The sequence below is a fragment of the Macaca thibetana genome, chromosome 8, assembly GCF_024542745.1.
Source record: "Macaca thibetana thibetana isolate TM-01 chromosome 8, ASM2454274v1, whole genome shotgun sequence".
NCBI classification, from domain to species: domain Eukaryota; kingdom Metazoa; phylum Chordata; class Mammalia; order Primates; family Cercopithecidae; genus Macaca; species Macaca thibetana.
Window position 1 is genome coordinate 37,942,559 of NC_065585.1, and position 25,882 is coordinate 37,968,440.

The window sequence follows — 25,882 nt, forward strand, 5'->3', positions numbered from 1 at the left end:
TTCAAAGATGAGTAAAACATAGTTTATGCCTCAAGGAGCTCACAGTTTATTATGGGAAACAGATAAGTGAAAAGACAATTAAAATACAGCAAGTAAGTGTCATCATGAAGATGCTGATTTGATGCTTTTTGAGGTTATACTTGGAACAAATCTTAAAGGATGGATAGGAGTTCAGCAGCTGTTCAAACCTGGAGAGTACCTTCTAGGAAGAGGGGATGGTACTTGCAAATGTATGGAGAAATAAGAGTGTTGCTTAGAGAGAATAAGTGAGTGGGTAAGGCTAGAGCACTATGTGTATGTGCAGAAAATAACAAGACATGGGAGGGTTGGAGTGGGTGAGACATGGGAAAAGTAGACAGTAGACAAGGACTAGACTTCACAGGCCTTGCAAACCACAGTAAAGAATTTGAACTTTATCTTTGAATTTTGGAGGAACAACTGAGCGACTTTAACCAGGATGGAGGAATGATGAGACACATGTTTTTGAATGAGCTGCATGGACTTCATGGAGAAGGGGAAGAAGGAGTGAAACTCAAGGCAGTGAGACTAGCTGTAAATCATTTTTTATAATCTAGAGAAGAGCTGCCAAGACTAGAAACTGACCTCCAAGTCTTAAATAGATCTGGAAAGACGTCTCTTTACTCATGGAGCCTAACATAGCATTGATGACATTCATACGGGGAAAGGTCAAGAAAGAAATGTGGATTTTATTGTAATCCTAATACCTATACCAGCATACATATAGAGAGATACCTGAAGGCAGCCTTAATCTTGTGACAACTGATGATATATTCATACAATAGCTTCCCAATGCTGTTAGAGAAAAAAATGTAATGGCATGTAAAAGTGGTCATAAAATTATATTTGAAAATCATCTCATACAGAAGCATGTAAAGTATAATTCTATTTCTATTTGTATTTTCACATGGGGAGAGATTGTTCTTGAAGGATACCTCTAAAGAGAGAGATGAAATGGGGCTGTGAGCAGAAGCTTTACTTATAGTGTTCAAAATGTTATAAGAATGTGTTCAGATACATGTATATTTAAAAATAAATATTTTATATTTAGTGGGGAGAAACAAGGAAAATACTAAAAATCTGTAATATGATAAAAGTAGTTAAACTCAGTGATGAGATTTGGGTTGATTTTTATTTCTTCTTTTTGCTTTTCTTCTCAAATTTATAATTGTGCATTTGTATTGCCTTGATTACACAAATAAATAATTATAAATTATGAGACTTAGATTGTAACTCTTATGTGAAAGGATAAAAGTATAAACAATGTATTCAAGCACATAGCAAGCAGTCTGTTATTTAGAATCGAACATTTGTGCTGAATTCCCTGCAAAAGACACTGTAGAAAATCATTGCATCCTGGAAAGTCTGTCTTTATTATTGAACTTAAAGCTACTGCAGAGAAAATGGCATTGACTTACCATAAGAAGGAAGGCCATTACAAATCACAGAGAAACAAAAAATCAAAGTTAAAATTGCCATTGCTCATTCAAGAGTGCTTATGGGCTAAACTCTCCCAGTCCCAGTAGAGCAGATTTCAGGCTAGGAGAGACGTAGCTACTTAATTTTGGAATCATTCACTTATTCTCTCAATTCTGATTCTGTCTTCACCAAACAAGGAACTTTCTGATTATAATTTGGCTTTCTGTGTGAAATTCTCTCTAAGAAGACCATGAGACTGGGTCCCTACCATATTCCTACTTTGACTGCAAATGGAGGCCTGACAAAAGTCTCTGTTAGTTTTGCCAATGTGTGTCTGTCTTTGGGAGGTCAAGGACCTCCAAAAGAGTGATCAAATTGAAAGTTCTCACCAGCTCTGGAAGGTGGTGAATTCATCCAGGTAACATGTCCCAAAACTCCCTTTGGTGATCTGTCACCTTACTTTCCCTGGTGAAACCCACCTCCACTTGGGCTGGCTGCAGCCTGAAATGTGAATTGGCACTTTAAAAAATTCTGCAATTTTGTATCACCAATGACTTGTAGCCTGCCTCTCAGAGTTTTAAAATACAAGCTTTTGTGTGGTAATTCAACATTAGAAAATTATTTGTACTACTGTGAAACAGAAGTTCCATTAATTATTGGAACCAACAAAAGCTGACTGAGGTTTACTTGTATACTTTGCTCTGGCTCAAAATCTCTGCAGAATATTTGTAAAATATTGCACAAACATCCAATAATATTGATTTTGCTAAAAATAATATCAAATACCACAAACAATAGGATATATACATATACCTAGATGCAAACACAAGTTGAAATATATCTCCAAATATTAATTGATCTTTATTATTCTATTTCATAGTAGTATAATGTTTTGCTCAGAGCCAGCCTAGGTTTTAGGAGTGTCTCATTCATACAGAGACACAAATCACCCATTAACTATACTGTGGGTGGATAGTATTCATAAATAAGATCCAGGCATGCAGGTGATGACCTATATGAATTTGAAGGGGATATTACTACATGATTCTGATGAAAACATTGTACTGGTATGCAGGAGCAGTGTTAGGTAGAGTTAGAGAGAGAGGGGCTAGAGTCTAAGCCAGAGAACACCTTGGGCATCAAACTGTCAATACAACAACTTCAGTTTAGTACGGTAAGCCGTGTGAAGCCACTGAAGGACTTGAGCAAGTTTACATTAGTTCTAAGTACTACATTGCCCAGAAGGATATGAAAGCAGTGTGTACGATCAGTAGGAAATGAGCAAACATCAGACAGGGCGCTACATTTGGCAACTATTGTGATTCGTCCACTAGTTCTTGGATTCTAGGACAATACTTGACAAAATGCTCTCTTTGGACAGTCTGCAGAGAAATCTGAGATGCTAGCTGAAAACAAATATTTCTGGGATTAGTAAACAGGCCTTTTAAACAAAAGGTCAGATGATTTGTTATATGCACAACCATTAGAGGGCCACTGATCTAGGTTAATGCAAGTTTTATGTAAGAAATGTTTCTAAATAGTAAGATAGGTTCTTCAAAGAATGCCACATTAAACAGATGGGATTTTGAATTTAATGTTAGAGATACCTCTAGAATACAAGTCCCTCAAAAGCATGCATTTTTGTTTTGTTTTCTTATATGTCTTAAGTGCCTAGATCAATAACGGGTATATAGCTTCTGCTCAGCAAACATTTGTCCAGGGAATGCATAATGATTCAAAGCTTGAGTTTTAGATTCATACAAGCTAAATTCCAGCTTACATAGCTTCGCTAAACCTTGGTATACAATTTGGGGATGTTAATATAGGGATCACAGATTTAATATAAAAATTTAATCAAATAACCACTGGAAATTATTTAGCATAGTGCCTGGCACAGAGCAAGTCCTCAATCAATGACACTTACTCCTTGTATTGCTATGAATAATTTTTAGCACATCTGCAATATTATATATTAATGGATTAAGGGAGTGAGATGCTGAATCGACATTGTAAAAAGCATTTAGGTTTAGAGGTTAATACCTGTATTAAAAAATAAACCAAGGTTTTTATGTTTTCTGGATCCTGCATTATCAGAGAACCATATGAGTTTGAGCATGCATAATGACATAAACTTTTTCCTTCCTTTGTTCTTTTGGTTCACATAGCTTGCATCTTCTAGAGGTTTGTTGGAAGGGCTGAGTTCAAAGAAAGAAGAAAATGATGAAAAGGCAAACATTCAACAAGTTGGTCTTCTGGGTTCTGTTATTCTGTCGAATGGCTTATCTTTCTTTTTTTTCTTTTTGACTTCAGGTTGTATTTAAAAGGTCACACTGGGACAGCAGGAAAACAGAGCAGCCTGATCTTACACGGTGCTGATTTCAGCACTAAAGATGCTGATAATGACAACTGTATGTGCAAATGTGCCCTCATGTTAACAGGAGGTAAGTCCTATGGGGCCACTCTCTAAGCTATGTTTCATTGGTTTGGGGCTTAAGGTTTCTTATCTATGAGAACGGGGTATGATCTTATGGTCAGGAAAGTTAAGAGCAAGTCCCTAGAGATCATTTTGTTCTGTCCACGAATTTACCCCGCGTTCTTGTGTAAGACATTGCTAGCATATTTAGAGGTTTGCATCCTCCCCCAACATCAATAGTGAAAGTGTGCTAAGCTTGGTTCTGAATACATTTTTTAGTCTCTTAAGTCCCAGATATTCTACTTTCTAAATAAGCATCTTGATACCCTTAGTAAGATGAACAATAGTTTGGGAACTCAACATATACAGTAATTACTTCTTACAAACTACTTTGCAATTATATAGTAAGTTAATTGATCATTTTGTTGAAATGAGATAAGAAAAATAAAGAGGTGTGGTTAAACCAAAAGTAACACAGTTCAGACCAGCTATACCAGAGTTTTACGCTATGTAATATTAATCATTGCAAGATATTTTAGCTAGTATAGGAGACATCATTAAATAATATCATATCATAGAGTAAGAAAGTTAATCCTTTTGTACATTTTAAATATTTTTCCAGCCTTATGATTGCCCCACAGAGAAATTCTCAGTTTGGTGCTATCACATCTGTAATACTTCCTCAGCACTTACCAATGATGCTTCTTGGCAAAAACAAAAAACAAAAAAAAACCCGTAGTCTCAGAGCCTTGGTTAAGCAATGGCACATACCTAAAATTAAATAATGTTATTTTGTTTTAATTTTATGAGTTTCATATCTACCTTTTTTTTTTTTTTTTTTTTTTTTGAGACAGAGTTTTGTTCTTTTTGCCTAGGCTGGAGTGCAATGGTGCTGTCTCAGTTCACTGCAGCCTCCACCTCCCGGGTTCAAGTGATTCTCCTGCCTCAGCCTCCTGAGTAGCTGGGATTACAGGCGCCCACCACCAAACCTGGCTAATTTTTCTATTTTTAGTAAAGACGGGGTTTCACAATGTTGGCCAGGCTGGTCTTGAACTCCTGACCTCAAGTGATCTGCCCACCTTGCTTTCCCAAAATGCTGGGATTACAGGCATGAGCCACCCTGGCATCTGGCTATGTCTAACTTCTATTACAGCAAGTGGTGCTGGTTTCCTCTTTAAATGAATGATATAAACTTGCATTTTAGAATGCATTCACAATATTCTGCATTTAACAAATAATTGATTTAAAGAAAAAATTGATCCATATTAATAAAAGTTATAAGTGGATATGGGAAAACTGTGAAGTTGATACATGACTGACTGAAGTTTGGGAAACACTAAGATAAAACCCAATGGCAAATGCTATTGCTCAAGAATGTTATAGGGTCTGGCAGGAAAGGAGTTGGCATCAAACAAAATTGTAAGAGAAATTCCTATTTCAGTGTTTCTCCTCTCACAGTTTTACTGCTGCTTCTCTCTCTTACTATAGTAACAATCACTACCACCTTCAATTGTTCTAATATACTTTCTGTCTTAATTCTATTACAAAACATGTTTTCATATTAGTAAGGAAAAAATTGTTCAAATCTAATATTTTCTTTTCCCAACACTACATTACTACCATTATTATAACATATTACATATTGCTGCACATGTTGTACTATCTTACTTGAACTCCAGATCCACTCTGTGAGACAGCAGGGAGAGAAACTCATCTCTATATTGTACCTCAGGAAAATGAATGACAGTTAATGTTTGCCATTTCATCCCAAACATCTAGCACAGCTGATTGTGACACATAGAAACCTATTAGAAAATGTAGTACATGAATTAGTGAAGTAGTAGTGTACATGAATGAGTGTACTACATGAATGACCATCTTGTAACTCTTGAAATAACTTTCAAATTTTAAAACCAATGAAATAAATCATTAGGTTGATGTTATCTTCATCAATGAATAGAGCTTGGAAAAGTATGGAGTGAAGGTTTTGGATAATTATTATTTTGAGACCAAGTCTCACTCTGTTGCCCAGGCTGGAGTGCAATGGCGTGATCTCAGTTCACTGCAACCTCTGCCTCCTGGGTTCAAGCGATTCTCTTGCCTCAGCCTCCCGAGTAGCTGGGACTACAGGTGCGCACCACCATGCCCAGCTAATTTTTGTATTTTTAGTAGAGACAGGGTTTCATCATGTTGACCAGGCTGGTCTGGAACCCCTGACCTCAGGTAATCCACCCACCTCAGCCTCCCAAAGTGCTGGGATTACAGGCATGAGACATGAGCCACCACGCCCAGCCAGTTTGGGATAAATCTTTTGTCTTCCTCCCTATTGCCAGCCCTTCCATTACTGCTATCATCAAATCACAACCCGTTGACCCCAGCCATGCCACCTATGTTGACATCTTTTCAATATGATACCCGCCCCAATATTATCAAAACTAACCTATTATGATTCTGCCTCTATCGTATTCTTTTCTGCTTTTGTTTTTTTGGTTTTTGTGTGTTGAGATGGAGTCTCGCTCTGTCGCCCAGGCTGGAGCGCAGTGGCTCGATCTGGGCTCACTGCAAGCTCCGCCTCCTGGGTTCTCGCCATTCTCCCGCCTCAGCCTCCAGAGTAGCTGGGACTACAGGCGTCCGCCACCACGCCCGGCTAATTTTTTGTAATTTTAGTAGAGACGGGGCTTCACTATGTTAGCCAGGATGGTCTGGATCTCCTGACCTCGTGATCCATCCACCTCGGCCTCCCAAAGTGCTGGGATTACAGGCGTGAGCCACCGCACCCGGCCTCATATTCTTTTCCTTAAGCTTTGAACATATCCTTTTGGCATAATATTTAACATCATCAAATATTAAAAAGTCTCCTATATGTAATTTTATGACTCCTCCCTCAGCCCTCACCCCCAGAAATAGTTGCTACAAATCTAAGATTTTTTTTAAAAAAATGGTACACACAAGGTAGGTCTTGAGCTTTTTCCTGAAATAAAATTCTTCTTTTTATTACATCCCTGATCTCATAAATGAAATTGTCAGCAACTGTATACAAGGACAAAGGTACTTTGATTTTTCAATTTCCTGCACATTTTAATATTGAAATATTATTTTCTCCATGTCTATTTTTACAGGTATTTTTTCTTACCAAATAAATACAATACATGAAAAACCAACAGTAAAATCTTTCAAATGTGTCCTTAGAAGAGTATTCCAATATGTTCATATTTCTGTCATAATAATGAAAATATGGAGTAAAGCAAAGAGGAGAATGTACATTTTGGTTGTCATTGAAAAAATTTCACTGCTCAGATTTATGATTTTATTTCTACTTTAAATGATTGAACTTTGTCATGTTCTTTCATCCATAATAAACACATGTTTGGGAGAGAATATTTCCACTTATTGCTTGGGCTGGAATAGTCTAAGTAAATGTGTTTTTGTAATAAATGCCATTACCTTATCAAATGTCCCTTTGAAAGAATCCAGGTCTTACAAAGTTATTTATTATGGAAAGCTAAAATGTGGAATTTAGATAGCTAAGAACTGGAGAACGTAAGGATGAATGTCATTGACAGTCCAGGTAACTGGAGTATTGCCTGGAACTTAGGTCCTACTTAGATGCTCCCCACCACTACTACTTATTCTGTCAAAGTTTCCCTTAGAGCCATTTTCCTCATCTAATGATTTTTCCTTTCTTTTTTTTTAAACTTAGTATTTGAGCCTGTTGCCTATTTAAAATAGCCTCTCTTAAGCAGTGAGACTTCGTACTCTTTGAAGCTAGTAACTCATAGCTCTTTGTCATTATCAATTAAAGTTTTGTTTTATCTTCTTTATTTATATGTTTTTCCTTTGTTTCTTCTAAAAGGAATTAAGAGTAAAATAAGATTTATTTCCCACTAACTATCCTAGTTTTCTTCAAGTACAAAGAGGAATTCTAGTTGGAAAATCTGGTATCATTACCCTTATCGGTAAAAGACTGAATGGCAGGAAATAGGCTTAATTGAAAGCAGAAGGTATTTCAGCTAGACCGAAGGTAGGACTTGATCTTTGTTCTTCATTTCCTAACTTCCTTATTTCTTTGCTTTCTTCTGTCAATTTAAGATATTTTTAATGAGCACCTATTAAAGGGGTTAATTACTATTAAAGAAATGAGCAAGACAGGCTAGAGCATAAGTTTCATTAAAAATGTAAAAGAAATAGTTTTATCTACTATTTAACATTAAGAAAATGAAAATGTAATCTCATTCAATGCATACTTTTTGTATAGATTTATTGTATGTGGAGATAAATATGTGAAAAATTCTGATTCCAGAATTAAGACAATAACAAATTCTTGTTACTAGATTGTCACATTCAAAACAAACTTATCTTCAGCAGAAAACAAACGATCTTTGGTACTAAATTAGGAGCTTTCAAAATCAGCATTTCTGAAAGTTTGCTTAAGCTACAGTTAACTAAAATTATTAAAATTATATTTAAAGAATTATTTCTAAAAATCTGTCATAAACTGTAATTATTAAAAATTGTTAACCACAAAAACAAATACATTATTGTTTTACATTCCTTACTTTAGTTTCAATATAATTTCCATATTTAGTGCATAATATAAAGGCTATGTAAAAATGTGACCTAACTTTCTATAGAAATAATCTATTGAAGTAGAAACTCTGATTTATTTTCCCAACGCATAAACCATGTTAACTGATAGACAAGACTTTCTAAAGCTAACAAAGGATATTTTTCAGTTCAGTCCTTAAAGAGGGGAAAAAGCCATACACATAAATTTCTTAGTACATCTAGAACTTTCCAGATGCTAACAGCAGAGAGTTGATAAATGCTCACTTTGCCTACTATATAATCTTAAAGAAGACAAAGAAAATGATAGAAGCCAGCAGTTTTTTCAACTGGTGTATGACCTTGAAGTGACAAGATCTTTGGGAAAATATAATCGTCTTAGCATTTTTGAGAATCCAGTAAGGACCTGCTAAGCATGATCAGATAACTAAAATTCTCTAAGTTTCAAGGTAAAAATATTGAGAGAAAGGAAGATCCATATGACTAATGTAAGATTGACTATATAAATATACATTGCATTACTTTTATTTCAACCCAATTTCTATATTTAGTACATAAAACGTAAGCCTATTCTACACAAATGTAAGTTCTATGAATGCACGGATTTTGTGCTGTCCACTACTGTATTCCAAGTGACTGCCAAAGTGTGTGGCATATAGCATATGTTCAATAAATATTGGTTTGATGAGTAAATATGTTAGCAGAGACTCTGAAAGGACATTGCAAAATTACAAATTATTCTGGTGAAAAGACATAAAGTAAATGAATGTTAGTATAAATGTGACTCTTGCATGAACTTATTTTTAAAATGCCTAATACATACATGTATTTCTATGCTCAAACAAGAAACAAAGAGGTGACTATCAAGAGCTGAAACTAACTTAAGAATAACCCCAAAGACTAAACTGCAGAATTGTGAAAATTTGAGTGTTAGGTTCCCAACTTTCAAATAAATTTGGGCTTCCTAAAATGCAAAGTTTAAGATTATATTCCTATTTTCTGGGGCAAAGTTTCATTTATTAGGAAAAGAGCAAAGAGTATCAGAAAATGTCTTTTATACGTTTGGAAAAAGGTGAATCAGAACTGATAGTCCTCTCGCGCAAGGCTACAACCAAAGCTTAATGATTGGCAGTGGATGAAAAATAACCAATTAACTTTGTATTGTACTCAGTAATAATATTTAAAAACTTATTGAACTCTTTCTAACAGATATGTTTGTATTATCCTAAATGATTTGTATTTAATAACTTATATGAAGCTTCCAAAAACTCTTGGAAATAGAGACCACAATAATACTTTTGGCAAGAACTGAGATACAGAAAAGTTAGATAATTTGCCATAGGTCACAGAATTTTGTCGGAAGTAGAATTTAAATGCAGGTACTCAACCTTCAGAGACCTTTGTTCTATCTACTCTTTCTACTGCTTCCATTAAAAGGAATGACATTCAAAGAGAATGATAGAGCTCTATTGTACTGTTTGCAGCATCTTTTCGCAAGCATTTCCTCACTTAAACATGGTTAAAAGCAAAATGAAGTATGAGGGAGAAGAGAGGCAGTAAAAGAATTCCTAGAAGTTTTAAATGAATTCAATATTCCTAGCCAGGATAAACAGCTTTTCATATTTAGAACAAAAAGAAGAGAAAGGAAAGAAAAAAAAAAACAGCCCCCCAAAAAACAAAAACAAGTCCTTGGCCTGAAGGGGATATAGTACGAGATGACAGAAGGAATGCAGACTTCTAGCAAGGTCCTTTGCCTCCTGCATGCAAGACCCATGCAGCTGCTTCTTGAGGCTGGCTTTGGGTAGGGCCAACTTTGTCCACATAAATTCACCAAGAGATTTTTTCCATTATGATCCCATTGATGGCACCAGTCAATTTAGTTTAAACTCATCCTTAGTTAGTGATGAAAGACGAAAATCTTAATTTCTGTGCAAGTTCTTTTGCATACTGCTGATTAGAATGCATGCATTGAAAACGAACAAAAGAAATCTACAAAAACAGATATACCTTTTCATTTTGCTGTACATTTTATCACAGAAAAGAAGTGTTGAGAGACATTTTGTTTAGAATCAGAAGAATTTAAGAGTTAGGTTTCCTGATATTCAAATAAAGTTGAACTTCCTGAGTACAAAGTTGAGAATCAAATTCCTATTTTCTGGGCAAAGTTTCATTTATTAGCGATAAAATGTGAATTTTCTGCTTCAAAGATAAAAGACACAAATGATTTTAAAAGACCTGGAATAGTTATTACAAAACTAAATTTTAATGAGTTAAGTGTAAATGAATTGGAAACATGAATCTCAGATTTCTTATTAAAATATACATGAGGTTACAAGTTATGAAGAAAAATGTTTGGCAAAGTACATCTCAGCAGTTGCCAACCTTAAAACATTTGAGACTGAGTGTGGTGGCTCATGCCTGCAATCCCAGAACTTTGGGAGGCCAAGGTGATTGCATCACCTGAGGTCAGGAATTTGAGACCAGCCTGGCCAACATGGCAAAACACCACCTTTACTAAAAAAAAAAAAAAATACAAAAATTAGCCAGGCGTGGTGGCAGACACCTGTAGTCCTAGCTACTCAGGAGGCTGAGCCAGGAGAATCACTTGAACCTGGGAGGCGGAGGTTGCGGTGAGCCAAGATCCGCCATTGCACTCCAGCCTGGGTGACAGAGTGAGCCTCCAACTCAAAAAAAAAACCAAACCAAACCAAAACAAAACAAAACAAAAAAACATTTGAGACATTTTATCAGTTGTCCCAATAGCAGATGGTAACTGCTTTTTCGATCCTTTGCTTGCATCATTGAGTTCTTTTAGGCTTGAAGTGCCTTCCCTAGATGAATTGCTTTAGGATATTTCTTATTTGTTATTCCCAAGCATAAACAAAATACAAAGTTAATATTTTCCCAGGATTGCACAGAATATGTAATTCAGCTATTCAGTATCTTATCAGAGAGGAACTGCAAACTCAGGCATACTCCTCTGTATATTCATAGAACATCTTCATCCCATGCAAATGTATCATATGTACTGAGTATCTATGATCACTTATAAATACAAGAAATGCATATGAGTAATGAGGACTCTGCTATACTTTTGCCTGCTTTGAAAAAATGCTTTAAACCACGTATTTTCAGGATTTGTGTATAAAAGACTTGGCCATGCTTAATTTTTAAAAATAAAGGTAGAAAGTGGACAAACTATTTTAAATATTTGATATGAAAAAATTATTTAATTTGTTTTAATGTATGTATCAGAGAAAACAGAGAATCCTTGCCTACACAGAAATAATTACTTCTGCTACCTTGAAGTTAGGATATCTTATAATAAAACTGAAATGGTAATGAGAAATAATTGCTCTTTTATTTCATTTTCTTCCATCTTAATTCATCATCTTTATTATCAATTGCTCTGAGATAGATCACAGAATTCATGGCCCACTGGTCTTAAGATAAAGAGTTAATTGAACATTTCAAACTCCTTGATTTGTAATGAAATCAAAATGAAACATTTAAAAAAATTAGGAGCTTAAATGCCAAGATTTTATAACATTGTACAACTGTACTTATTTGGGTCTAATTATTTTCATATTTCTCTAATAAACCCCACTAAGCAAATAAGAAAATATGTTGGCACTGATGACCTTGTCTTTATTATTAAATTATTATGATGTTCCACAAGGTCTTGTCTCTTTTTTTCCTGCCCTAAACATTCTGCCCCATTTTCTAGATAACTTACAGCTGGCACTTAAGTAGGATTTTTATAGGCTATAATAGTGCATTATCTTATTTAATCCTTATAACTGTGCTGTGAAAATGGTTGGTCAGTTCTTAGAATCTATGTATTATGAATGTGACCTTAAACAGTTCCTTAAACTCTGTGAGCATTAGTATCTTTATTATGGTATTTGCCACATCACTTAAGGCTGTTTGGGGGATAAAATGAGAAAATGCATACAAATACCTTCATGTGAAAGATTCAGTAAATATCAAATACCATTGGTACTATTGTGGAGGATCTCTTGGTTATTAATTGATGAAGTAAGCATGAAAAGTCTGGGTCTTCTAACTTCTGCCCCGGCGTTCTGCAGGCTTCCCATTGCCCGGAAGAAAATGTCTAAAGGTGTAATAAAAACCTTTATGTTCTCCCTTCTGTTTATTTTTTAGCCCTATATTCTCCAACCCTTTAACCCACTGGCACTCCAGCCAAGCCAACCTGCTGGCAGACACTCTCTCCTGCTCTTCCAGAGTACAGACTGTGTAGAATCTCTTTCTGTTCAGTGAACTCTACCCATCCTTCAGGACCCAGAGCAGCTGTTGGATGAGTGAGCTTTGTGGTCCCTCAGACAGTTAGCACCTACTGCCTCTGTATTTCCATAACATTTTCTTCTTCTCTTTGTTTAGCGGCTATCATCTCAATGTGTAGCATTTTGTTTGTCTCCTACACAAAACTGTGCATGCTTTAAAGTCAGAAATTTTGTTTCCAAAAATTCCTGTCCCCTATCTCTATCCATTGGTTAATATTTGCAGAATTGATTCTAGACTCAATTTTCTTCTTTTTTTATGCTGTCACATATGCTCAGGATAGCTTTGGAAGATCATAGAGAATGAGGGCTCTAAACAGTGTTTGAGGAAACATTTAACCTAGCAGATCTGGTTCTTCTGGTTCGATTGTGGTTCCCATCTGTAGAGAATGTTTTACTTGTTTGCCTCATCATGGACAAGCAGGCTGGCTAAACTACAAATTGTTCCATAAACATTGAACTTCTCTCCAGGACTGCCTATTCCTCCACCTTCATTTCCTGCAAGTCATTTCTTGTTCGCTGTGCACGAGCTGCACTGATGTCCCTACACATCCCAAGCTGGCTTTCTTCCTCATCGCCTTTGCAGGTGCTGTACTCTGCTTATCAGGGTCTTTTCCCATCTTCCTGGGGCTGCCTCTCTGCTCTTTCAGGTCTCGTTAAATATCAGCTTCTTTCACGAGTGTGAAAACTCTAGTTATTCCCTTCAGAGCTCCTACTTATTTTCTTCATGACATTTTAAGTCATAATTTATATTAGGTTGGTGCAAAAGTAATTGCATTTTTTGTCAAGAACAGTCATGACAAAAACCATAATTAGTTTTGCACCAACCTAATAGTAATTTTTGTGCCTGCTTACATATATTCATCTGTTTCTCTCATTAGAAATGAGTTTCATGAAGGCAAGGACTACTTCTGTCTTGAGTACTGTGTAACAACGTTTCACGATAATTATATATTGAATGGATACATAAAGAAAAAAATGGATACAATAAGGACAGATGTTACATATTGGGGTATCTATCAAATATAGCATTTTAGTAAGCTAAACAACTTCAGACAACAAAGACTTCACAAGGAGAACCAATCAGAGAGTCAATCAGTTAACAAGCCAGCAGTGACCCACCGGTCATTTGGGAAGCAAACTTTGTTAGGTGTCCTACTAAGTACAGGAGATAGGCCAATATACAAACCATGGCTTTCCATTGTTTTTAGGATGATGAACAAAACACTGAGTGATGTGCTTCAGACCCTCTCAGCTTCAGGCGACTATCCCCCTCGTTGATTGTGACACAGCCATACTGGCCTTCTTTCAATGTCTCCGAAATGCCATTTTACTCATTGCAAACATTACCCCACTTTATTCATTCAAGAAGATACACAAGATGAATTTACCTCTCTCACAGGCTCTTACTGTTTCTTGTCTGTTTCCTAAGTTTTCCCAAAGTTTCCCGATGAACGCATCTTTCAGCCTATGCTCTTTATTGCCAGGCTGTTGTTGCAACAGACGTCTGTCTTTCTGTACTCCTCTGGGACTCTTGTGACTTTCTATAAACCAAATAAACAAAAACACACATTTTACCCTAATGCAACTTGGAAGAGAATTCTATGAATCGTCGTCAGTCTCAACAATAGAGTTAGTGTGTTTGCTTGAGAGACCATGGTGCATATTTGAAAGACTATAAAAAGTTCATTAATGCAATGGAAAAGTGCCTCAAGAAGGTCACAAAAAAGGAGGAGAAAAGTTAAAACACAGAAGCAATCAAGTTGAATTTCATCTTAGAGTTTCATTTTAGTCCTTTAGAAAAAGTCTTTTGGGCAAATAAATTCACTAATATTAGAATGCTTTTTATAATATAAACAGCACATTTTTACCAGCTGTACTTATCAAAAATTAGGGGAATTAATCTTAAGAAAAACAAAGGTAGAATTTTACTTGTAGTTCCTCCTTCTTTGCCAAACAAGAACATTTTTGTCCCTCGTGTTTTGACTACATTAACATTTATGTTGTTTGCATACAGTTGATAAAACTGCATGGAATATAGTGTCTTTCCAAATTCATCAAGACATACCTTGTGGTTCCGCAGTATGAACTGGTGATTAATGCAGCTTGTTACGCCTCTAGTGTGACTTTATAAACACAAGCCAGCTATATTCATCTTCTAAAGTTGAAAAATGAGAACTAGCTTTTCTCCACTTAACTTTTTCTAAAGTTTCTGCAAGATGGTGCTCATGTTACAGTTAAACATCAGCTGTACAGCTTTCTCTTTCTTTAGCTATTAGTCCCTTAGGTATAAGTCTGTAATCTAAGAGAGGTCAACTGTATCCAAATAAAAAGTATGCCAGAATGTCTCTGGCATAAATCTCTCCCTAAAGATTCAGTAGTGTTACTTCAGGAGACAGGAAAAAACACTATGCTTTATCTAAAAATCTAAGAACTTAATTTATTTAAAAAATAAAACTGAGTTATCCAGTTATCCTTATAGAGAGCTATATAAGCACAGAATTTCCATGTTACTCATCAAATTGTTTTTCTTTTTACTAAGTTTGGAAAGCACTTAAATAACCATAGACAAAATATAGTTGTACAGGAACTGAATGGCTATTATTGCAGAACACTTTTTCTATTGTTATAAACTACAGAGAGGGCACAGTAATTAAAAGTCCTTTTGAGCATCATAGTCATCGCACAGTATCCAATTAATTTTAGAAGCAGCTTAGGGCCAATTATTGACAAACATATGCAGTAGATGGAGAATATCTTTCTATTTAGATCTCAGTTGCTTGTCTAAGTTTCTGAATTTCTTTACTAATAATTAATTGTTCTATTCCCAATAACAGTCTTAAGATGGAATGCCTCTTATGGGTATATACATTTTCCTTATTGCACTTGTCTTACATGTAAATCCATCTCTTATATAGATTGTATCTTGAAGCCCAGAGGCTTCCCATCATTACAAGAGGAAGTGAGTCCCAGTGGAGTCACACTGAAAGCTGCTTTCCATGACAGCATTGCTGTCTCTGATGGGTCACACAAATCTTAAATCAGAAGTCATTTAAAACAGTTTCACTACTGGGAATGTATTTACTGATGCCTCCTAATTGCAAACAAGCATAACAAAAACAAGCAAGCTTCCCATCATTTAATGCCATTAATTTCCAAATATTCCATTTACTTATAATTGCTGCCTCTCCTTCTCTCTTCTATCATGAACTATTTTTTCAGGCTGGTGGTTTGATGCTTGTGGCCCCTCCAATTTAAATGGAATGTTCTATACTGCGGGACAAAACCATGGAAAACTGAATGGGATAAAGTGGCACTACTTCAAAGGGCCCAGTTACTCCTTACGTTCCACAACTATGATGATTCGACCTTTAGATTTTTGAAAGCACAATGTCAGAAGTGATTATAAAAACAACAAAGAAATCTGGAGAAGCTGCCAGGTGAGAAAGTGCTTGAAAACTTCAGAAGCAAACAAAATTGTCTCCCTTCCAGCAATAAGTGGTAGTTATGTGAAGTCACCAAGGTCCTTGACTGTGAATCTGGAGCCTTTTGAGTTCACAGGAGTCTCTACTTGGGGAAACAGTGCTCACGTGGCTCCACTATAGAAAACTCCATTGACTGTCGAGCTTTAAAAAGGGAAGAACCTGCTCAGCTTTGCTGTGCTTCAAACTACTACTGGACCTTATTTTGGAACTATGGTAGCCAGATGATAAATATGGTTAATTTCATGTAAAACAGGAAAAAAAAAAAGAGTGAAAAAGAGAATATACAGGAAGAATAGAAACAAGCCTGCCATAATCCTTTGGAAAAGATGTATTACACCAGTGAAAAGGTGTTATATCTATGCAAACCTACTAACAAATTATACTGTTGCACAATTTTGATACAAATTTAGAACAGCATTGTCCTCTGAGTTGGTTAAATGTTAATGGATTTCAGAAGCCTAATTCCAGTGTCATACTTACTGGCTGATTTCTTCTTACCCATCTTCAAATGAAAATTCCATTTTTGTAAGCCATAATGAATTGTAGTACATGGACAATAACTGTGTAGTAGAAACAAACATACTCTGATTTTTGATACAGTTTTCAGAAAAAAAAAATGGACATAATCAAGTAAGGATGTATGTGGTGAAAACCTACCACCTCATACTATGGTTTCCATTTACTCTAAAAACTGATTGAATGATATATAAATATATTTATAGCCTGAGTGAAGCTAAAAGAATGTAAAATATATCATCAAGTTCTTAAAATAATATACATGCATTTAATATTTCCTTTGATATTATACAGGAAAGCAATATTTTGGAGTATATTAAGTTGAAGTAAAACCAAGTACTCTGGAGCGGTTCATTTTACAGCATCTATTAGCATGTGTATACATACATGTAACTTCATTATTTTAAAAATGTTTTTAGAACTTCAATACTCACCCTGTTATGTCTTGCTAATTTAAATTTTGCTAATTAACGGAAACATACTTACCAGATTCACACTGTTCCAGTGTCTATAAAGGAAACACTTTGAAGTCTATGAAAAATAAAATAATTATAAATATCATTGTACATAGCATGTTTATATCTGCAATAAACCTAATAGCTAATTAATCTGGAATATGCAACATTGTCCTTAATTGATGAAAATAAACACAAGTGCTCAAAGAAATCTACTATATCCCTTAATGAAATACATCACTCTTCATATTTGTCTCCTTCAGTCCATTCCCTTAGGCAATTTTAAATTTTTAAAAATTATTATTGGGGGGAAAAATTGGCAAAACTATTATATGTAAAGGAAATATATACAAAAAGAAAATTAATCATAGTCACCTAAGAGAAATTCTGACTGCTAGTTGCTATAAATAACTTAATGGAAATATTCCTATGGGATAATCTATTTTAAGTGAATTTTGGGGGTGCTTGAAGTTACTACAGTATTTTTTCGAGAAGTCTTCTCTGCCTCTAAGTGTCCGAGGTTATAACAGTAAACAGTTTTTATTAAAACGTGAGTCACTATGGGATGAGAAAATTGAAATAAAGCTATTGGGTCTCCTCTCTTACAAAAGAGACAGTTGTTGGCAAGGTAGCAATACCAGCTTCAAACTTGGTGACTTGATCCACTATGCCTTAATGGTCTCCTCCATTTGCAAAAATAAAGCTATTCACATTGTCAAGAAAAATATGTTTTAAAGTCTACAATCAAGTCTTTTTTATATTTATGTGTCTGTATTCTACCCCTTTTTGCCTTACAAGTGATATTTGTAGGTATTATACCATTTTTCTATTCTTGGTGGCTCCTCCGTAGCAGGCAAGCCTCTCCCTCTAAAAACCTTCTCGACTGTTTTCAATTAAGGGAAAGAAAATGAGTATTTTGTCCTTTTGTGTTCCTACAGACACTTTTTTAAACCAGTTTTTGGATAAAGAATACTATTTCCAGACTCATATTACAAAAATAAAATAAAGTAATAAAAAAAAAGAAAGCATGATATTTACTATTTTGTTGTCTGGGTTTGAAAAATGAAATATTGTTTCCAATTATTTATAATAAAGCAGTGTAAAATGTTTTATGACTCCGTTATGTGTTTTATGTAATACCTACATGTTTATGGCAAATTAACATATGTATTCTTTGCATTTAATTATTTCAGAATAGGGTAATTAGGTATTCAAATTTTGTCTTTAAAATTCATGTGGTTTCTTGCAAAATTTTTCATATCAACACAACATTATTTGATTTAAATAAAATTGAAAGTAATATTTGTGCAACTTCATTTTATTTTTAATATATATTTTGTGAAATTTAAATTAAAGATTTATGAAGTTATAGAATCATTGACAAAAATCTACCAAATGAACTAAAGCCTCAATCTTAGAAAAACTTTCAGTCTTGGATGAATTAAGAAAGCTTAGCCTCATTAGAATGGTAGATCAAAGCAGTGGGTCTCAGGCCCATGTCCCTACAATATGATTGTCGTGTCCTGCCAATTATTAAATGCCACATTATCATGTGACAATGGACAATATATTCTGGGAACTCTGAATGTAGAATAAGAGGATGTGTGTTAAAAATTTGAGTTTGGTATACAGGAGGAAAAGGAAGGAGCATAAAGGAGATGCTACTTGTCCCTCTCACCTAACATGCCATCAGCAGTCTTATCAGTCCTTGCAAGAAATTTCTTGCCTGTGGCCTTGATTCTTCTCCTATTTCCATCACATTGATTCAAACCTTCCTTAATTTTCTTTCTCCTAGATGATTGGAAAAGACACTCTTTCATCCTGCCTCTCTGTGCTATTATTCACCTCAAAACCATAAAAGCTTATTCCTTCTAAAGCCAGACTTCTGAACATGGTTTTTCCCAGCTCAAAACACTTCAATGTTTCCTCACTACTCCCTGAATTTAAAATAAACAGGTCAGGTTAATCTCTGCCTTCATTGCCAGACAGCTTCATTCCACCTACTCAGTATTCCAATCAAAACAAAGAAGCCCCATTGTCGACTACTTGCAAAAATGATGTCTATTCTTCTCCTTTCTGTATTCATACCTTTTGCAATGCGAATTTGCAGCTTGTTCCATAAAGAGATAAATTCTATTTCCTTACTCCCCAAATGGCTAGCTCCGGACTTGCTGTAGCCAATAGAACACAACAGAAGTGATGACTCTGTGCCAGTTCTGAGTCTGGTCGGAAACATTCTACCTTTGGCATGAAAAAAAGCCCAGCGTAGCCTAATGGAGGATTAGAGACCACGTGGAGCAAAGCCTAGTCTACCAGCTGAGACCACCCTAGACCAGCCAGCCCATAGCTGACCCATGGATGATTCAAGATACATAAGAGCTCTCAACCGAGATCAACTGAACCTGGCTCAGATCAGCAGAACTGCTCAGCTAACCTGCATAATCATGAGAAACAATAATGGGTTGTTGTTTTAAACCACTGCATTTTTTTTTCAGAGTTTTGTTAAACATCATTATTGTAGCAATAGCTAACTGATACAGAATAGAGTGCTGCAGCTGCCACCTACCCTTCTACCAGCCATGTGAGTTTTATGCATCCTGAACTTCCTGAACTTTCAGAACCACTGTCTCGATTGTCCCTTCCTCTAACAACTTCTAACAACCCTCTGGGATGCATAAAAACATTAGTTGTTTCATGACCTCTTTTCTGATGCCCTCTATTAATTGTCACCCTCTCTATGCTCACATACTTTTACAACTCAACATATTTTGCTTGAGTTTTATAAAAGGCTGCCTCTCACTTTTTTTTTTTTAATTCCCTACAGTACCCACCAGAAACTTGTTATTCGTTGAATGGAATTGAATTGCTTTGAAAGACTAAGAAATCCCTTCTACTTATACAAAATTCAACTCTCAGATTTGACCACTGTGTTGAGACATTTATTTTCAAACTTTAAACTTAGGCCATTCTCCTCCAGAAAAAGAGGTCTGAATTTATAATTTTAGTTGGCTCAGATGTCTACTTTATTATCAACTTCGCTAGAACATACATATTACATAAATTGAGGGAAATCTGCATGCTTCTTCTAAATTTAAACCTATGTAAATATATAAAATGTACTATTGAATGGTAATTACTCATTTATTCTTTACACATATATTATTGTTGGGGGCAGGCGCAGTGGCTCACGCCTGTAATCCCAGCACTTTGGGAGGCCGAGGCGGGAGGATCATGAGGTTAGGAGTTCGAGACCAGCCTGGCCAACATGGTGAAACCCTGGTTCTACTAAAGACACAAAAAATTAATTGGGTGTAGTGGCAGGTACCTGTAATCCCAGCTACTCAGGAGGCCGAGGCAGGAGAATCGCTTGAACCCAGGAGGCGTAGGTTGCAGTGAGCCAAGATTGCACCACTGCACTCCAACCTGGGTGACAGGGCAAGACTCTGTCTCTCTCTCACACACACACACACACACACACACACACACACACACACACAAATTTGGGCAGCTTATACTTTTCCTCACGTATTACTCTAACATATCGTTGTTGAAGTTAAGATAGTGAACATAATTAAAGGATTCCTGGGAAAAACTCAAAGAAGTCATGGTATCGCCTGTATTCGTTCAAGAAAGCAAGTTAGAGTCATCTTCAATGAGGAGTAAATGATAGATCTTTGTTAAAATTTAATAACTCCCTTTTAACACAGGACAGTCTCTGACATGTGAACTGTCATCAAATGTAAAAGGATATTTTATTTTATTTTGTTTTGGTGAAGAGGAGGCTGCATCCTGGTATCTTTTACAAACAAGATCCTATTCTATCTCCTTATGAAAGCAGTCTGCCTCCTGCCCATCCGTGCACTCTGTCTTGGCCCCTGGGGAGCCCATGTGCTGGTTGTGAAGGTGAAAGCTGGGAGGGTACCACTATCACGCAGTTGTGCCACAGAATTACTGTGACTCCCTTACCTGAGTTTCGCTTACATTAACTAAATTTTAAAAATATAGATCTGCTTTCTAGATATGCTGTAAGGAACTGGAATCAACTAAAAAAGTATTAAACTTTGTAAGTTAAAAATGAATTTAAAAGAAAATATTATAAGCAGATAATATTCAATCGTGTGGACTTTAATATAATGCGTAAACATCAAATAATGGTGTGAAAGGTTAGAGTGAGAACATCATTAAGGCTCTAAATTAAATATTTCCATTAGGAGAAAGGCACAAACCATCATAATATTCATACTGAAATGCTGGATTATACTTACATAAGTCCTACCCTAGAGAAATAATTGTACAGGTTTAATGGTAGAATGTGCATTATATTTAACAGACATATTGAACTAGTGTCCAGGTAAAGCATTAGGAAGGTACTTAAATATACAGAGATAATTAAGGCATATGGACATTCACAATAGTCAGAAAAACAAGAATAAATAAATAAGCAATACAAAAGTGTTTATGTTAATAAATTAATCTATGTTAAACCTACAAGAACACGGAGATGGGAGTGATTAAATCTGCTGAATTTTATGTTGTGTATAGTTGTAAATAACAAGTGTGTAACAGATGAGAACTTCCATGCAATAGTAAGTTTTATATAGAGATGTTTTTAAAATTAAAAGGAATATATAGGTCTCCCTCAATTTGCACAAATTTTCATAGAAGATGGGATCTATGGCACTTTCGGAAGCTAAGGCTGTTGCGTCTCTTGAGTCCAGGAGTTTGAGACCAGACTGGGTAACATGGTGAAACCCCATCTCAACAAAAAATACAAAAATTAGCCTGGCATGGTGGTGTGCACCTATAGTCCTAGCTGCTTCAGAGTCTGAGGGGGAAGGGTCACTGGAGCCCAGGAGGTGAGGCTGAGAAGGGGAACTGAAGAGGCATACAGGTGTCAGAAAGCATGGAGTTGTGGGGAGCTCCACGTTCTTCAGTATAAATTGACTGTAATGTTTATTTGAGGGAAGAGCACTAGGAGAAGAGGCTGGATCTGGGGCCACATAATGAAGGACTTTAAGTCATGTTCCTAAGCTTAGGCTTTCTCTTCTCATTAGAGAGAGACAGTGAAGAATTTTTCACTTTTTGGAATTAGAAGATAAGTTGGAAGGGGATAAGAATGGAGAAGTTTGGACCTGTGGGAAGCCTATTTATTATAGAAGCCAGCTAGGATGGGGACCTGATCCATACAGCAATGACAGTAAAAATGAACTGAAGAAGTTGGATTTTGAATGATATTAAGTAAAAATAATCTAAGGAACTTAATAATTGAATGGGAGGTGGGGGGAAATCAAAATCATTCCAGATTTTGGCTTGGTTAATTAAATAGGGGGCAGTATAAATCACCTAAATAGGAAACACAGGTTCTGGGGAGTAGCTAATGAGCTAGGTTTTACATGCTGAGTTTTAGAAGTAGTGATTCAAGTCTGGTAGTTGGATATATGAGTCTGAACTCAAGCAGGATTAAAGTGTAAGACTGTGGTTAGATACACAAGAGGAAATCCAAAGAGGAATGGAGCCATAGAAGTTGGGTAAGTAAATTACATCAAGAATAAGTGAGGTAATTGTGAGCATGGCTATGAGACTGGAGAATTCTCCAAGTGGGAGATGAACCTAGAGCGATATGAATGAGAGTAGGCAGTCATACTTCCCTTCCTCATGGGAGGATGCTTCCACAACTGTAACCTTGAAATTTTTAAGTATTAAGGGAGTCATCCAAATTTTTAGAGTGCCCCTCAATTCAAATGCACCCCGTATGTAGTGGTTGCATTGTGCCAGATCCAAGCTAGTGGCCTACTTCCACACAGTTCCTTAGTCTGCCATTTTTGGTATGCTTTCCACTGCCCCATGCTAATTTCCCTGAAATCTTTCTATTGCTCCAACCTCATTCCTTTCTGATTATACAGACCCACAATATATTTAGTCCTGTACCAGACTTCCATGCTGTCAAAAGTGCAAACTCATGATGATTTTCAGCATTACTCTTTCAGTGGAAAATATTTATTTGGCTTAAAATATTTTAAGGTGTTTTATTGCTTTCCAACATAACTTTATTTGTTCCAAGAAACATTTTATCAAAATATTCATTTCAAACTGTCGTAATCCTTTTGCATTGTTGCACTGAGCTTTCTGCTTAGTGTCTCATAAGGCAAAAATCATGGTGAGCAGCTGCATTCTCATCTGGAGCTCAGGGTCCTCTTCCAAGTTTATTGTTGGCAGAGTTAAGTTATTGGGGTTGTAGAACTGATGTCCCATGGTCTGCTGGATGTCAGATGGGAGGTCATATTCAGCACCTGGCTACTCTCAGGGCTGATGATCTGAATGGGTTTGGCCTGATCATATGAGTGGGCCCTTTAAATATGGATCTAGAGGTCTGAGACAGGAGTTAAATCCAACACATTCATTGTCTTGGGGATTATACAGAGGAAGTACAATAGGGGGTAGGAAGTCTTGGGGGCCATCGTAGAATTCTGCCTACCATAGATGGCAAACCAAAGGCATAATAATACTCTGCTTATCAGGAAAAGAATCTAAGGTTTTGAAAATGATACATATGAAGAAACACATTGTTTATCTACCTATCCATCTATCTCCCTATTTATCTACCTATCTAACTACCTATTTATCAGAAGATCTAGCCCAGTGACCGAACACTGGTATTTATCCTGAAAAATTATTTTAACCTTTCTGAAATTGTTTCCTCAGTTACTAAACATTGGTAACTTAGTTGCTTTCTTCTCCTTTTCTGTACCATTTTCAGAATAAAAATGAGATAATTTAAGTATCTACTTTGGGTATAAATCTCATTTCACCAGTACAGACAAGCAAAGAATATCACAATACTTTATGGAGGTTTCTGTTTGTTTGTTTTTGTTTGTTTGTTTTTTCCTAGAGTCTTGCTCTGTCACCCCAGGCTGGAGCGCAGTGGTGCGATCTCAGCTCACTGCAACCTCTGCCTCCAAAGTTCAAGTGATTCTTCTGCCTCAGCCTCCTGAGTAACTGGGACTACAGGCGCACGCCACCACACCTGGCTCATTTTTGTATTTTTAGTAGAGGCAGGGTTTCACCATGTTGGCCAGGATGGTCTTGATCTCCTGACCTCGTTATCCACCCCGTTCGGCCTCCCAAAGTGCTGGGATTACAGGCGTGAGCCACTCCGCTTGGTCTATGTGTTTTGAATCAACTTCATTTTGCCTACAAACTCCCCATCAAGCCAGCAAGGAAATCACTTCAGTCATTTTGCAACCTCCCCACTCTAGCACAGTGTAAAGGACCCAGAGGCAAATGGACAGCCTAGGCCTTGGAGACACATCTCCAGTCATCATTCCACATCCTTGATCCCTGAGACACACATTGTTCTTCTCCCATTGCTTCCTTCAGTCCATCCAACCCTAAAGAGGCCAAGCCACACTTTGGGCAGGAAACCACAGAGTCTTTTTCCCCAACACCCATTTTGCCTGCACTTTTAGGAATGATCTACAAATAAGGTATGGGTTTCTGCTATTTGAAAAACTCCAGGACTTCTTTTCCTCTCTCAGTCTCCAGGCATCCCTACCTTTAAGTCTGGGGAGGTCCCTCTCTTTCTCTCTTCTTGCGTTTCCCCTGGGCCTGGCTGCTCCCTGGAAGGGTGCAATGCCTAGAACAACGCCACAAGCGCAGGGTTGCCCAAGATAATCGCTCTTGAAAGGAAGCTTATTTCATAGGCCCTTGAAATATAAGAAAAAAAGAGTAAGGAGCAGTGTCTCAAAGGCCCCACCCACCTTAAGTCCTGGGTTCATGGCAGCTCCCCGGTGCCCTACTTAAGAGCAGGTCTGTTCAGAGGCACACCCTGTTGGATCACTCTCCAGGAAACCTAGCATAATCCCAATGGCCTTAGGTTCTTGAACACAATATCTAATAATGAAAAATTCTTGAAATCAATTTCTGCTTTTCTTTTCACAAAAATATACCTAAGCAAAGAGCTTGACTTTTTCTTGAATGAGGAAAATACAGGTAGAAAAATATACATTAATACGTTAAAAATTATTCTGCCACACAAAATGTTTAGAAGTAAATAATTAACTTTGGGGTGGGTGTTATGCCTGTATTAGGCCCATTTGAACAGCTAGGCATCACTCAGTTCCTGAGCCAATTCTTGATAATCCAAGACCATACTTGAAACCAGGGGATCTGAAGTTAACCTTACAGATCTCAGTGTGGTGGCTTATCAGTCTGGGTTGAGGACCTTGATATTCATATGCCCACCAACCCTAAAGGTCTCTAATTTCTATCGTTTATGCCAGTTGAAAAACATGGGTTTCAGACAAGATTGTCTGATTTCCACTATTTTTTTCCCTGAAGCTGAGACCCTGGACTGAATCACAGATTATTTGTCTAGGGCCTTGGTAGCACATCTAAGTCATGCCAGCTACTTCTTCCAAAAGCTTGGATCATGCCTTCATGCACCCATACACACTGGCTAAGATGCCGCTTCTTGCAGAATGGACACTTACAACCTCTTAGAAATGTCATGACCAGCTTCCAACCTGAGACTTATATACAGAGCTCCACCATCAGACTGGATCCTTTGCATGATGATGATGATGCTGCTGCTGCTGATGATGATGATTGTGAAAATAAAACAATCATAACAATTGTAGTAGTTAGCATTGACCTTGAACACTGATACTATTATTAGCAAGACTACTACTAACGGTAGCTAGCATACATTTAGTA

At 36.5% G+C, this 25,882-nt stretch overlaps 1 protein-coding gene across 2 annotated transcripts in view; it reads left to right on the forward strand.

Annotated features, from left to right (window-relative positions):
* ANGPT1 (angiopoietin 1) overlaps nt 1-18,481 on the forward strand; it is a 250,076-nt gene extending 231,595 nt beyond the window's left edge. Inside the window, exons 8-9 of one of the 2 annotated variants that reach the window (XM_050802168.1) lie at nt 3,748-3,878; nt 15,937-18,481. In XM_050802168.1, coding sequence (XP_050658125.1) covers nt 3,748-3,878; nt 15,937-16,097 — 292 coding nt within the window. In that variant the 3' untranslated portion in view covers nt 16,098-18,481. The remainder of the gene's footprint in view (nt 1-3,747; nt 3,879-15,936) is intronic. The other variant, XM_050802167.1, reaches the window with a different exon arrangement.
* Nucleotides 18,482-25,882: the final 7,401 nt, after the last annotated feature.